Genomic DNA, 13584 nt, shown 5'->3' with positions numbered 1-13584 from the left:
GAAACATTTGAAGTGAACGTATAGAAGAAAAACAAATTGGCAGGAATGAAAAGGTAAAAAGAAAGTATAGTACAGTGAATAAGAAAACAAGAGGATGAACCGATGAAGTTAAATGAACTGAAACGTTACAGATATGTAAAGTACTGAAAATGGAGGGAAACTGAGTTCAGTTGCTGAGCTTGTTCATGTCGATCACATTGCTTGCAGAAACAAACATACACACACTCTCAAAACTACAGCCTTGCTTTTATTCACCATCACTGTAAAGAGATATTTCTTGTTTCCTCCTTGATCAATATATTCTTGATATTTTGATGGGAGAATGTCACACACATACACACACACACACACACACACACACACACAGACAGACAGACAGACAGACAGACGCTGCCTATGAAATCAAACTATTCACCAGTACCTCACCCAAGCTGATTCAGCTCTTCTTTTTTTTAATTTACTAAAAATATCAGCACCAACTCAGCTGCCTAAGTGTCTTCTGTGGTTTTTTGCCGTAGTCACGCAAGTTTCATATTGAGATTACTTCAAATTTGAGGGAACAAGGCCTTGTACAGTTTTAAGGTTATGTGTTTTTTTTTGTTTTTTTTTAATTAAAGCCAACTGTCGTTAGAGAGTAACAGCTTTTTATTCTTCGTAGCGCACCTCAGTGAGGAAGGCAGAGCAGAGTTAGGGCTGAAAACAGTTACAGAGAGAGGAAATGGTTTGAATAGACTCGTGCTTCCTCTTTCTGTGCTCCCACAGCAGGCAGAAAGGATTATTCCAGATTACCCAGCCTGCTCATGATCCGCTCATGAAGAGCTTTTAGCCTTCATTTTATTTTGCTCCGTCTGTCATTGATGAAGGATCTTTCTTTTTTTTTAGTATAATGATGTGACTAGGTCATGTTAGAGTGTTAAACAGGTGAAGTGTTACAGTGTCTGCACTTCCTCCTCCTGCAGCAGCAGCAGCAGCTCGAGGCTCGAGGACTATTTGTCACGTGTTTTATCATGAGGGGCAAAAAAAACAAACATTAGGCAGTTCGATTTAAACAGCTTCAGTGTTAAAAATTAAAAAAAAGCATTGGAAGGTTCATGTTCATTTCTTTTTGTATCAGCAACCATGAAAACTACAACAATGTGTGGTCATCTCATTTCCTAGTTTCTAATTTAAAGCAGTTAATCAATCACTTGATAAATCTACATTTCATCTGAAACTATATTGTTAGTTAAATAATGATTTTTGGCAACAACAAAAAAAGCCAACCTTGCAGCAAAAATGTACATTTAAAGTTGTGTTGTATAATCGTGAACTATCTTGGACTGATTGTGGAAGCCATTTTGTCTGCAGTTATTCTGATTTTACAACTAATAGCAATAATTCAATAACTATCTTCAGTATCAGTATAAGAGAGGTTCAGTGTGTAATATCATCTTCATGCACAGGGCAAACAGGCGTCCAGATGTTTCACATCATAGTCATGAATGTTCTCTGTCTGTTAAGGAGTTGAAGACACAGTTAACTGGGGCCAAATCATAAATTATGTGACATCACCAAAATCGCTTGGAAATGATTAGGTGTTACAGATATGGCTGTAAATGAGTATATTATAGATAAACAGTATATATATTTAAAAAGGCTAAATATTTGGGAAAATGAAGCAATGAAAACAGCCACCTCTCTTCTTGTCCCCGACATTCACATTTGCCTTTTTATCTAGCGCCATCATGAGGTGGTTTTGGATCGCTGCTAAACCAAATATATTCCTGTCAGTATTAGTTTTATGGAATTTGTCGTGAATATAGTAACAGTAATATCATTAAATGTTAAATTTAAGTTGGATAACAACACTGTTGCAGCTTGTGTTCATTGAAAACTGCTTATTAACATGTATAGAAGCTGTTTACATGTAAGACTGAATTTTAAACAGTAGATATCGGTGTTAGAACCTTTGACGTCGGCCTCTTTATGTGTTGGACTCTCAGATCAAGGTGAACCTAAGTGCATTTTTTTAAACAAATGGAAAAGACAATCTTTACTTCCACAGACTGTGATGAGCTGTATTAGGCATGTGATGTGAGCACAGTTGGTTCTTCTTCCCCCAAACATTAAATCACACGAGAGAACATTCAACATATAATATATGAAACATTTTACTTGACTGAATTTTAAAGTTTTTCATTCTTACTGTAGGACTTGACATGATGTCAGGAACCATTGTGACATTCATTTAAACTGTTATTTCTTCTCTTTTTTATAACTTTTTTGTATCTTCATGTATGGAATCAGTTTTGCTTTCCATTTTCATGCCGCTCTGCATTTCCCTCCAAATATTTTTAGTTTTAGTTTTTTTTTGTTATTTTGTTGTCTTCCAAGCAGTTTTTCATCTCGTCGAAAGCAGTTGCACTTGAATGTCACACATGGTGTGGACATGAAATGGAAACAATCAAACTAACAGCACGACATACAAATGTATTTTATACTTAAAAGCTCTTACAGAGACATGTTTGTTATTGTCCCAATAAAAAAAATTGTTGATAACAAATCAAACTTGTGACACGTGTACTTTTATTTCATCAGTGTCAAAGCAAACAGCAACAGTTCATACATTACTTTTTATTATTCATTACATTTATATAGCGCTTTTCTATATAACAACAGAGACTTAAAAAATATCCAAATACTATTTAATAACATAGAACATGATACTGTAAAAGTAGTCAATAGTCTGTTTGTTGTATGTTTTTTAATAGTGTAATTTTGTCTCTTTTTTTGTTTGTGTTGCTAGTAAATTGCAGGTTAAAATGTTTCATTTTCTAACTGTGAACGTGTTTCTTTGCAACCAAAGGGTGAAAAATGTGAAAGGTCACCAGATAGTTTATTATTTTAGTTATTTTAATACCTAAAAAAATGTTTTACTGCCCACTCAGAATGTAAATTACCTTTTTGTCCACATGACAAAAAGAAATAAATGTTTTTCTTTTGTTTTTTTCTGTTAAAAAAGCATAATTTTGTACAAAAAGTACATTTATATGAGGTTTTATATAAATGGAATTACAGTTATGGTAAATCGCCATGGGAATAACACACAACTCCTTATATAGACACTCTGGGGGGAAGCTAGTATTCTTATGTGTTTTTGAGTCAAAGTTATAATACATTTAAAGTATAAAGTAGCGATAATTGTACAGGAAAAAAAGGATATATTGCACATTCTTATACCCTCTGTATATACTATACATTTAAAGATAGTAATGGCAAAATAGGAGCCAAAATGCTCTGTGTTCTAAAGGTCATATCCAGACCGATAATCTCTCCAGCACACGTAAACATCTGCCGTGATGTGCTTCAGCTCAGCAGCAGAGCGAGTGCAGGCAGCACACAGAGAGACGCTCCTCTCCAGCTGAGGGCAGCAACAGTCACGGCGCTGTTGCACAGGTCAGTGTCACAGCAGACGTTGGTGTAGTTGAAGAACAGACCTGAGGCGTATTTCTGTCCGCTCAGGCCGCACTGGGTGGGGACGGCACAGCTCTTCTCGTACATAGTCATCTCAAGAGCGCCTGGAAGAGCAGACAGACTAAAGAGTTATAATGTGATGCATGCAGCAATGGAGAGAGGTACACAAATGTAATGCTAAACTATATAAAAAAAAAAAATATGCGGTTCACGTAGAGTGGTGTGTGAGCTTCCTCTGGTGGCCGTTCTACTGTATATACCAGGAAATTTGAAAATGAAACCAATATCAAAAGAGTCACCTTATCTCTCGCTCCATCTTAATCTAATGTCAATGTCTGGTTGTTAAAAACTCTGAAGTGCATGTTTTAGAGGTAAAAGGAGGTGACAACTGGAAAGTGCAACTCCCCACAATCTGACACTTGGATAATACAAAACCTCACATAAACCTTGCAAATATTAGCACTTTCTTATCTCCTTATCTCACATTAAGCCCACACTGATGAGGTGAGCATTTCAACCACAGAGCACACAGTTATTTTTAAAGATGATTTGATGTCCTCACAAACATTATTGAGCCAATAACCAGCCTGATGTAACTTTTAAGATAAAATCACGTCATTGCAGTCATAGCTGTATTTTTTAGAAAAATAAAAAGAGCTGACTCTGAAACTGAATTATTGTAACATTCTTTACTCCAGTTTCTGCTATACTAACATATTTGGCCTTGGATGACTTAAGCTTTGACATTAACGCTTTACTTATTCATCTTTGAAAATGCTTTAAATTGCTTGTGTAAATGAAAAATGAATAGATAAATGAAAGAATATATATATATATATATATATATATATATATATAAAATCATTTGGCTTACTTTGGGCATTTATCAATGAAAGCAAAATGTGACAAAGAACTAGCATTAAATACCACATTTCCATTGGAATTAGTGTTTCTTTTTTAGAAATTCCACTTTGTAATTGGTTGTTTGTTCAATAGCAACTTACAAGCTACTTATAAAATGGCGCCACCAGCTGTTTAACCTAAAGAAGCGACTCTAAGTGCAGCATTAACGGCAGTGAATAGACATTTTTTAACATTTTTAGAAACATAACGCATATTGACTGTGGGTCAGTCATTCGCCATATCTTTTTGGTTTGAAAAAGACAAAGTAATAACAGTAGGTAATAGTAGTTATCTTTTTTTAATGTTGGGGTTAATTGATGATAAACAATCATTTAGATTCAGGTCTTTGGATGTGAAAAACACACTTCTTTTAATGGTAATTGTCAGCAGTGATAAACAGTGTGGTTGTTTTAATCCAGGGAGATGCGTTAGAATAGAAATCTAACTTCATACAGATGATCTGGTCGAGTCTGTTCCCAGAGAGCGCTCTGCACAATCAGGCGTTGTCATACTTCATGACCATCATGCCCTTTTTCCAAGAAAATGAATTACCTCATCCAAATTATCCCTCACACAAACACACGACTTGCTTATAATCTTTTAGTGAGGACACATCATAGACATAATACATTATAAAGCCCCTAACTCTAACCTTAACCAAGTGCCCAACCCTAACCCTAACCTTTAAAGACAAAGACAAATACCTCTCCACAAGGTCAAAGTCACACACACACACACACACACACACACACTAGGGGCACACATCAGTATCTTTGTGGGGCTCCTAAACTAGTTCTGTATTCTTAACCTTCATACAGGTATATATATATACATATATATATATGTATATATATATACACATGTTTGGATTTGACCTCGTTTTCCTGTTGCAGTGCTCGACAGGCAGCGCTGCCCGGCCGGACACTCCTGAGGAAACTTGATGCAGTCCAGAGGAGAGATGGCCGGGAACACACAGGTGTAACATTGCAAACAGGCTGATGATAAAGAAAGACAGAAAAAGAAAGAATGATTATTATTAATTTTGAGTAAAGACTGATTGTATCAGATGTTTTTGCTGATATTCTAAGAAAAGTTCCCTAAAACTTAGCAGAGAAACCATTAAAATTAGCTTTTATATTTTAATTATAACATTTAAACTAAAGGATTGTCTCATAATAACAGAGTGAGAACTGTGGATTTTTTTTTCACCCACCCTTCACAGTACAGTTGTTTTTCTTAATAACTGAATATTATCGTTGAACTATCCTTTAAGAAAAGGATAAACTAGAACTGATGTTACCCATACTACAATGAAGTACTACCATTACCTTAAATGAGTTTTTAAAGTCATTTCCCTGGCTGGACATACCTGCTAATGGAAGAAAACACAGGAGTGTGATGATCAGAAGCTGCAGATGAGACATGGTTCTTCTGTCTCCAAAGGTTTTTAGACAATTCTCCAAACTGGGCGATGCAAGAAAAACAAAAAAGAGAGACCGTCCTGGGATGTTACAATCCTCTCACTGAACTAACCACTGTGACCGATTTCTCCTCAAGTCATTCCCAATTCAATTTCTTCTTCTTTGAAGTACAAACGCAGACTCTATCTCTCGTTTTGACTTTCTCGTTCCTTCTGTTTCTCTTACTCTTGACTTTTTGGTGCGGTCGATATAAAAGAGTCACTCCCTTCTGTTATCAGCACTGACTTCTGTATCTTTCTGTCACTCTGAACACTTTCTCCTCTGTCATAAATCTAATCTGAACTCCTGTGTTACTCAGGCCGTCAGCATCTCCTCCCTGACTTTCATTAGGAGAGCTTATTACCATCAGCTGACTGGGGAAAAAAAGATTGCAATTGCTGAAATTGCTGAAACAGATTCACACACTAGTTAATAACAACCAAGGGCGCATATAACTTTGTATTTAAAAGATGTGTATTTTATTTACGTAGCATTTAAAGTGGACCTCGACCGGAAGTTCCGATTGACGCTGTTTTTTAGTGTGTATCTGCGTCATTACCTTGTTTACGAAGCCCTGAAGGTTCTAAACAAACAGTTCAGCCACTGCTGAGAACGCTGTGTTTTATTGTAATCTCGGGCTCAGCGAGATCTCTGAAAAAACCCGGTTACGTAAATACCGGTTCTCCGGAGCAGCAGATCCTCCTGCTCCGGGCACTAGTCCGGGCACATCCGGTTGCGTACATTGAACCGCAGAAGAAGAATAACGTCCGTTGTGAAGGTGTTTCACGAGCGACAGTGTCTTCTGACTCTGGGTCTGACTCTGGGTCAAAGTCATAAAAGGGACTGCGGCGGGGAGTCGAGAAGAAGCTATTTTTAAACATGGTTAAAACAATGTTTTGATAATGAGTAGCAGTGCATCGGGGGGGAGCTGCGCTTCTGAGAGCGGGTGTGCTGAATATATCACTTCCGGGTACTGGCCAATCACAAGACAGTTGAGAAGCCGGGGTGAGAGTTGAGTCTCAAATATCGCGGCTGGGGAACAGCGTCAGAAAAGAGGATTTCTATCGGCTCGTTTACAGCAACTAGGAGGTTTTTGACCATAAAAACAAGTTAATGTATGTAAGTAGACCTCCATAACTAACATATGTGCAACAGGACCACTCTATGTGAGCTTTAAGCTAGCACCTAACTTCTAACGGACACTTCCAACGAGGCCAATAGATAAATATTTTCTAGTACATATCTACCTCGCTCAATCTATCAAAGGTATCAAAGGGTCCACAGTGATCTTTATGGTGCCCTTTATGATGTTCAAAAAAGTTTTTTTGAGCATTGTGTTTGTGTTGGCCGAGCTGATTGTGAAAGCCGAGCTGAAAAAAAAACCTTTAACATGTTGCAAATCTGAAAAGCTGTTTAATAAACATATGCTTAAAGGCATTTAAACATTAAAGTTAAGTGACGCCAATATTTTCACTCTTACTGCAAATGAAAATCGGCTCCAAATATCGGTTATCGGCCTCCTTGACTACTAATAATCGGTATTGGCCCTGAAAACATATCCGTCTATCTTTAATTAGAAGGGATGTTTATAGCATTTGCATCTTTTCGACTATTGGCATATAGTGCATTAAAAGTCAGGGCATTGAATAAAACAAAAAGATACAAATGATAAAGTAAAATTACAGTTGAATTAAAGTATAAATTAAAATAAAGATTATAAAATGAAAACTGATGATAAAAACCTATTATAAATGTTTATTTGTATTTACGGTAAGTAATCTGTTTATGTAGTAATTTGATTTATGTGTCATGGCAAGCAGAGAAAACCACACGCAGTTGTTGCTTCAGTGTTTTCTAATCCTGACAAAATTCTGTCAGGATTAAATCAAAGTGAACTGTTAAATCCAGTTTTGTTTGCAGCAGCATTGCAATGCTTTATTTATTTGTTATAAAAATGAAGACTGTGTGTGTTGTGTATGTGAGACAGCAGAGAACAAGACAAAGTCAGCTGAGAGAGAGAGCGAGAGAGAGAGACAGTTTAACTGAATTATCCTTTTTCGGTGTAATCAGAGACATGAGGCCAGTATACAGGACAGTCTGCTGACTGCAGTCTTGTGATGGAGCGAGTCAAGCCGAGTCAGACTGAATAAGCTCTTTACCAGTGAATTAATTACACAGCACACTGTGGAAAAAAAGGAAAACCTGGCTCCTGACAACAAACACAAATGTGCATTTAACGTTTATTTAACGTTTTGTGTTAGTTTGGATGATGGCAAAATCAGCACTATTTCTGAATCATGTTTTAGTGTAAAATATTTGACCCTGTACATTTGTACATTTGTCTTTATTTGTACCAACTTCCTCAATGGATTTATATTTATCTACAAAATGAAACCTGGAGGACAGTGTTTAAATGCAGCATGGTTAAACCACGGATGCTGTCATTAATGGGGGATGTGTGTTTTTGTGCTGACTGACAGATCTCCATGGACAGATGGTGTTCTTTAATCCTGTCTGTGCTCCGCCCTCCACATTTTCCCTCTACTTTAACATCAACTTCACATAGTGTTTTCTTTTCCTTCCTTGTCTCTCTGTGTTGCCTCTGGATCTCTGACTCCATTGCTGATAATAAAAAAAAAAGAAGAAAAAAAAAAGAAAAGATAAATGCTGCTGTATCTCAATCTGGTCAGCAGGAGGAAATATTGTCCTCACACAAACTCAAGCACACATTTATAAATGCATCCAGCCATCTGTCACATGTTTGTGCACGTTTACACCACTGCTCTGCAAATCTACACATGTAGTCCAGCAAAGTGACCGTAAACACAATTCACAACACTGCTGTGTCATTAGATTAGATTAGATTAGACTTTATTGATGCCACACTGGGGAAATTCACTTGTTACACCAGCAGAGATGGGAACAGACACTACTACACTATGATATAATATAAGTGATATACAAAATATACAATTGCAAAAAAAAATTCAAAGCGTTTTAGTGTTCAGTGTCATAAGGAAACATAGGTTTTTTTCTCTGGTGTATGAAAGAGACGACGGCTTTATCCAACCGAATCTGCAGTGTTTGACCCACATTTTAGGAAAATCCAGATTATTTTTTTCCCCCACGTCACACACACACACACACACACACACACATTCTTGTACTTGTTGCATACTGAGGACCAACCATTTCCACTTTATAAATCAACACAATTGCAAATATCTACTTCATAATGATATCTACAAAGAAATAATGGGTGCAGTACCATAACATGTCTGCAGGTGGTGCCCCAGAGCAAAAAGTGTGTGACTTTTGGTACAAAGGTTTTTGTACCAAATTGAGGACCTGTGTTAAAAGCAGAGTATAGCATGCTTCCAACTAGTGCTGTCAAACGTTAACGCGTCAACGGCGTTTAACGGCATCAACGTTAACGCACGACGCTTTTCCATGACGACTGTAGGCGTGCTAACGGCGCTAAAAGGAGCTAATGCAGCTAACTTAGCTAACTGGTAAACGGGGGACCGTACCTATGTTCCCCGGGTCCTATGTTCCCCAAATTGTATGTGACCGGGGAACATAGGACCCTTTCTCTAAACCTAACCCTAAACCTTCTCCATTTTCAAAAAAGGGTCCGATGTTCCCCTGTCACATACAAAGTGGGGAACATAGGACCCGGGGAACATAGGTACGACCCTGTAAACGGTGCCTGGACTCCAGTGTCGCGGCACGTAAACATGACGTCATGCGCGTCTATTTCCGGTCAGTCGTCATGGAAACATGTCATGCGTTAACGTGCATTAACCTTTTGCACAGCACTATTTACAACCTAAGGAAGTGATTTCAATGAAAACGAAGTAAGGCCCGGTGCCAAAATGTCCTCACTTTGTAAAAATTACCTCACTATGTTGGTTAAAAACCCTCACTGGTCCTCAGTATGTGGCAAGTACAAGAACACACACACACAGACACACACACACACACACACAAAAGCAGAGTGGTACACAATATAGGCCTTAATCTGTTGCAATGACTATGACAAATTTGAGCAAGAGGAAGAAAGAAAATTCTTGAAAAGTCCAGGCAAAATAAATCAGCTGCAGGTAAATGCAGCCATTTTGTTTACACTGCTGTAGGTGAGAAGAATATTGACTTGTGTAGAGAAAAGTTTATGTTTGAAAGGCAGATACAAACAGTATCCAAGAAGAACTTCTATCAACCATGAAGAAAAAGGTGTAGAGGATTTTAAAGGTAAGGATGTTATGCATGGAGGCCAACAGTTATCTTACTATATGATAAATAGGTCCACTGTGATTATTTGCAGAACTGATCCACATATTATCAGTGTAAAATCATGCGGGAAAAAAAATATGTTGGTTTCAGAATAAGCCTTTTGCATGTACTACTAAGACAAGACCTGTGCCTCAGGGAGGCGGCATCTTGTGCCACCATGTTTCTACCACAGCTCCAATAGCTAAACCAGAAGCTTATGCTCTGCTGTCTCTGAAGGTCATATGGTGCTGCATTTGTTACAACCTGCAGACTCACCATTAGATGTCATTAATTATTACACACTGGATCTTTAAATTACGACCACACTACAAAGAACAATCGGCGGTTTTAGAGGTGGCATCTCCATGTTTTAGTCCTTTAAAGCAGGTTTACTTCAATCAATCAATCTTTATTTGTATAGCCCACAGTTTACAAAACATAGTTTGTCTCACAGGACTTCACAGGGTTGGTAACATCCTCTGTCCTTAGACCTTCGACCAAGGTAAGGAAAAACTACCAGGGAAAAAACCCTTATAACAGGAAAAAAAAAAGCGTAGAAACCTTAGGGAGAACCACAGGTGAGGGATGCCAGGATCCATCTGGATCACTGGGTTTGTCACAGCCTGTAGTAAAGGCTGTTGTTGTCAGAGACTTGGGGATGACGGAGGCAACTATTGCTAAACATCTAGTCTTAGGGTATTCCAAACTTCTAGTGACTTAAAGATGAAGTAAGTAGTTTATAGTGCCATCTAGAGGAGAGGCTGAAATTTACAACAAAAAACTGCTCCTCTGCTCACCCCCTCCCTTCCCTGAGCGCTACGGTATCCGCAGCCGGTCAAATGTCGTCCTCGTCGTCTTTCTCATAGTGTCAGCAGATGAGGTTCGTGAGGCGAGGGAGAGGGCGAGCTACCGCGGCCGTAGCAGACGAAGCGGAGAGAGTGGAGGACTTCCGCTACAAGTAAAGAGACGCTTGATTTGTTCTCTCGCGTTTGTCCTTACAGGCTCCGGTAGAAACATGGCGTCTCGCTGCTAACAGTGGCTATGCAACCGCGGCCCACGACCATGTTATTTTACATGACTTTTTGAAACACTACGAAAATGAAACAAAAACTATTATACAGCGACTAGACAATGCAGGAGCACATAATATGTATAAAATGTGGGTTATATAAACCCATAAATACTTCACATTGTCCCTTTAAATATATGTGTTTTCTTGTAATTAAATCATTATGCAAAAAGGCCTGGGTAATGTCAACCAGACAAATGCCATGCAGTAAGATTTGCAATCATTTAATTTTCATGGAAACCAGCCTCAATATGTGCATATTTGTCAATTGTATATAACACGGAACAATGCTTTTTATTGATTTTCAATAAGAAGAGCCAAGAAGGAAATGGGCCCAGACCACATTTACCCTAGACTACTTAGGGCATGTGCTGGACAGCTTGCAGGGGTGTTCAACCTCTCTCTGAAACTGAATAGGGTTCCCCAGCTGTGGAAGTCCTCCTGCATTATTCCAGTGCCAAAGATAAAACATCCCAGGACTCCCAGGACCTCACATGTCATGAAGGTCTTTGAGAGACTGGTTCTGCAGCAGCTGAGGACCATGGTGAGCAGTTCCATGCATGGACCTTCTGCAGATTGCGTAACAGGCCAAATTTGGTGTGGACGACACTATCATCTACATGCTACATAGCTGGCTGGCTCACATCTGGAGGAGTCGGGGAGCACAGTGTGAGTGATGTTCTTCGACTTCTCCAGTGCATTTGACACCATTCAGCTACCTCTCCCTGCTAGCAGAGAATCTCCATGCCATGCAGGTGGACCACAACATGGTGGCCTGTATAAAGTACTACTTATTTGGCCGACACGGTGACAGTACTGGAGCACCCCAGGGAACGGTGCTGTCTTCGCTCCTCTTCACCATCTACACCTCAGACTTCAGACACAACTCCGGAAAGTTGGTGATGGACTTCCGGAGGAGCAGGAAGCCCATCTAGGGGTGCGGAGGTGGAGAAAGTGGACTCGGGGGAGCGACACAGGGTCAATAGGCTCGGGAGGAAGGCCAGCAGAGTGGTGGGACTATTTGGACAGATTGGAGGGGGTGGAAGAGAGGAGGATGAGAAAAAATAAATAATATCCTTAATAACTCATCCCAGCCCCTCTATGAGGAGCTGTGGCTGAGGGGGAGCACTTTCAGCCAGAGGCTCACTCTCCCCCAGGTGCAGAACAGAGCAGTTCTTTGTACCTACAGCCATCAGACTGTACGCACACACAGCAGTTAACGACAAATGGGATTGTTAAGGTTGATAATTAGTGTTATACTTATTTGTTTTAGTATGTGTATTGTTATGTTGCAAATCACCTTGGTCTTGGTTTGTGTCTGTGTTGTGTATTTTCCTGCCGCTGTGACATGTGAATTTACCCCCTCGGGGGATTAATAAAGTTGTATTCAATTCTATTCGACACAATTCCTTAAATGTATTATTAATATCTTGAGAATCATGTGATATCTCCCCTGATTAAGTAGTTATTAATGGATCTTTCAGATCATATTTTTATTTTTTTATTTTTCTTTATTTGCTGGCCTTTTCTCCCTGGTCATAAATGGCCTGGTTCAACCACAGTAACCACAGTTTGCTGCTTTTTCAGAAACCATTTTTTGTTTATCAGTGTCATCTTTATTATTTATATGTATTTTCAAAGATTTTACTTGCTTCTCTAATTTATTAATTTCTGCTTTTTGTTTCTTGATTTTAGTGCTTGTGAGACTCATAATTTGACCTCTAATATAAGCCTTGAAAGCTTTCCATCTAACGTATGTTTTAGTTTGGTTAGTGTTGATCTGAAAACTGAAATCTCAGTCAATCTTATCTTCTACATATTTAACAAATTCCGGATTTTGAAGCCACCTCACTTGCAGACGCCAGCTAGGGGGAGATGGTTGAAGCTTCTTCATTTGTACAGAAATAGAAATGGGGGAGTGATCACTGATGACTATACAGTCATACCAACAATTCTTAACTTTGGATACCAGTTCTTGTGATACTAAAAAAATATGTATTCCCAAGTAGCATGAGTGTTCCAATTTATCTGGGTTACGTTTTTGTCTAGATTTCAGATAAGTTTAAGTCTGTGATGTGACAGTTTTTTATGAGCATCACATTGTGTAGAGTAGTAATTATTATATGTGGCATGTATAACTTGACCACGCCACCTACATTGTACATGTATAAGTTCAGGGACTGTAATATAAAATTCCTGAAGAAAAAATATTTTAGAATGCAGAATGTTTTAAGACTGTTCATTACCTGTTTCAGTTTAGTTAGCTTATTGTGTCCCCTGACATTCCAGCGTGTAAATTTTAAGTCAGACGGTTTTGAACTTTCCACGTTGCTTCAAAAGCAGTAAGATAGATGACCATGTTGAGTGTGACAAGAAAATAAAGGAATATAATAAATGAAAATAGTATGAACTGAACCAGACATATTA

The 13584-nt window shown here is 38.5% G+C and overlaps 1 protein-coding gene across 1 annotated transcript; it reads right to left on the bottom strand.

The window, feature by feature from the left end:
* Positions 1 to 3345: 3345 nt before the first annotated feature.
* On the bottom strand, positions 3346 to 5851 carry lypc (ly6 domain containing, pigment cell; the record flags this gene model as incomplete). The annotated part of the gene is made up of 3 exons (XM_083900184.1): positions 5726 to 5851; positions 5232 to 5351; positions 3346 to 3557 (listed from the first exon to the last, which is right to left on the bottom strand). Exons 1-3 carry the CDS (start codon positions 5778 to 5780, stop codon positions 3346 to 3348), a joined length of 387 nt encoding a protein of 128 aa, XP_083756310.1. The 5' UTR covers positions 5781 to 5851.
* Positions 5852 to 13584: the final 7733 nt, after the last annotated feature.

This window comes from Microchirus variegatus (genome assembly GCF_963457635.1).
Source record: "Microchirus variegatus genome assembly, chromosome: 13".
Taxonomy (NCBI): domain Eukaryota; kingdom Metazoa; phylum Chordata; class Actinopteri; order Pleuronectiformes; family Soleidae; genus Microchirus; species Microchirus variegatus.
This window is presented reverse-complemented; position numbering and strand designations above follow the sequence as displayed.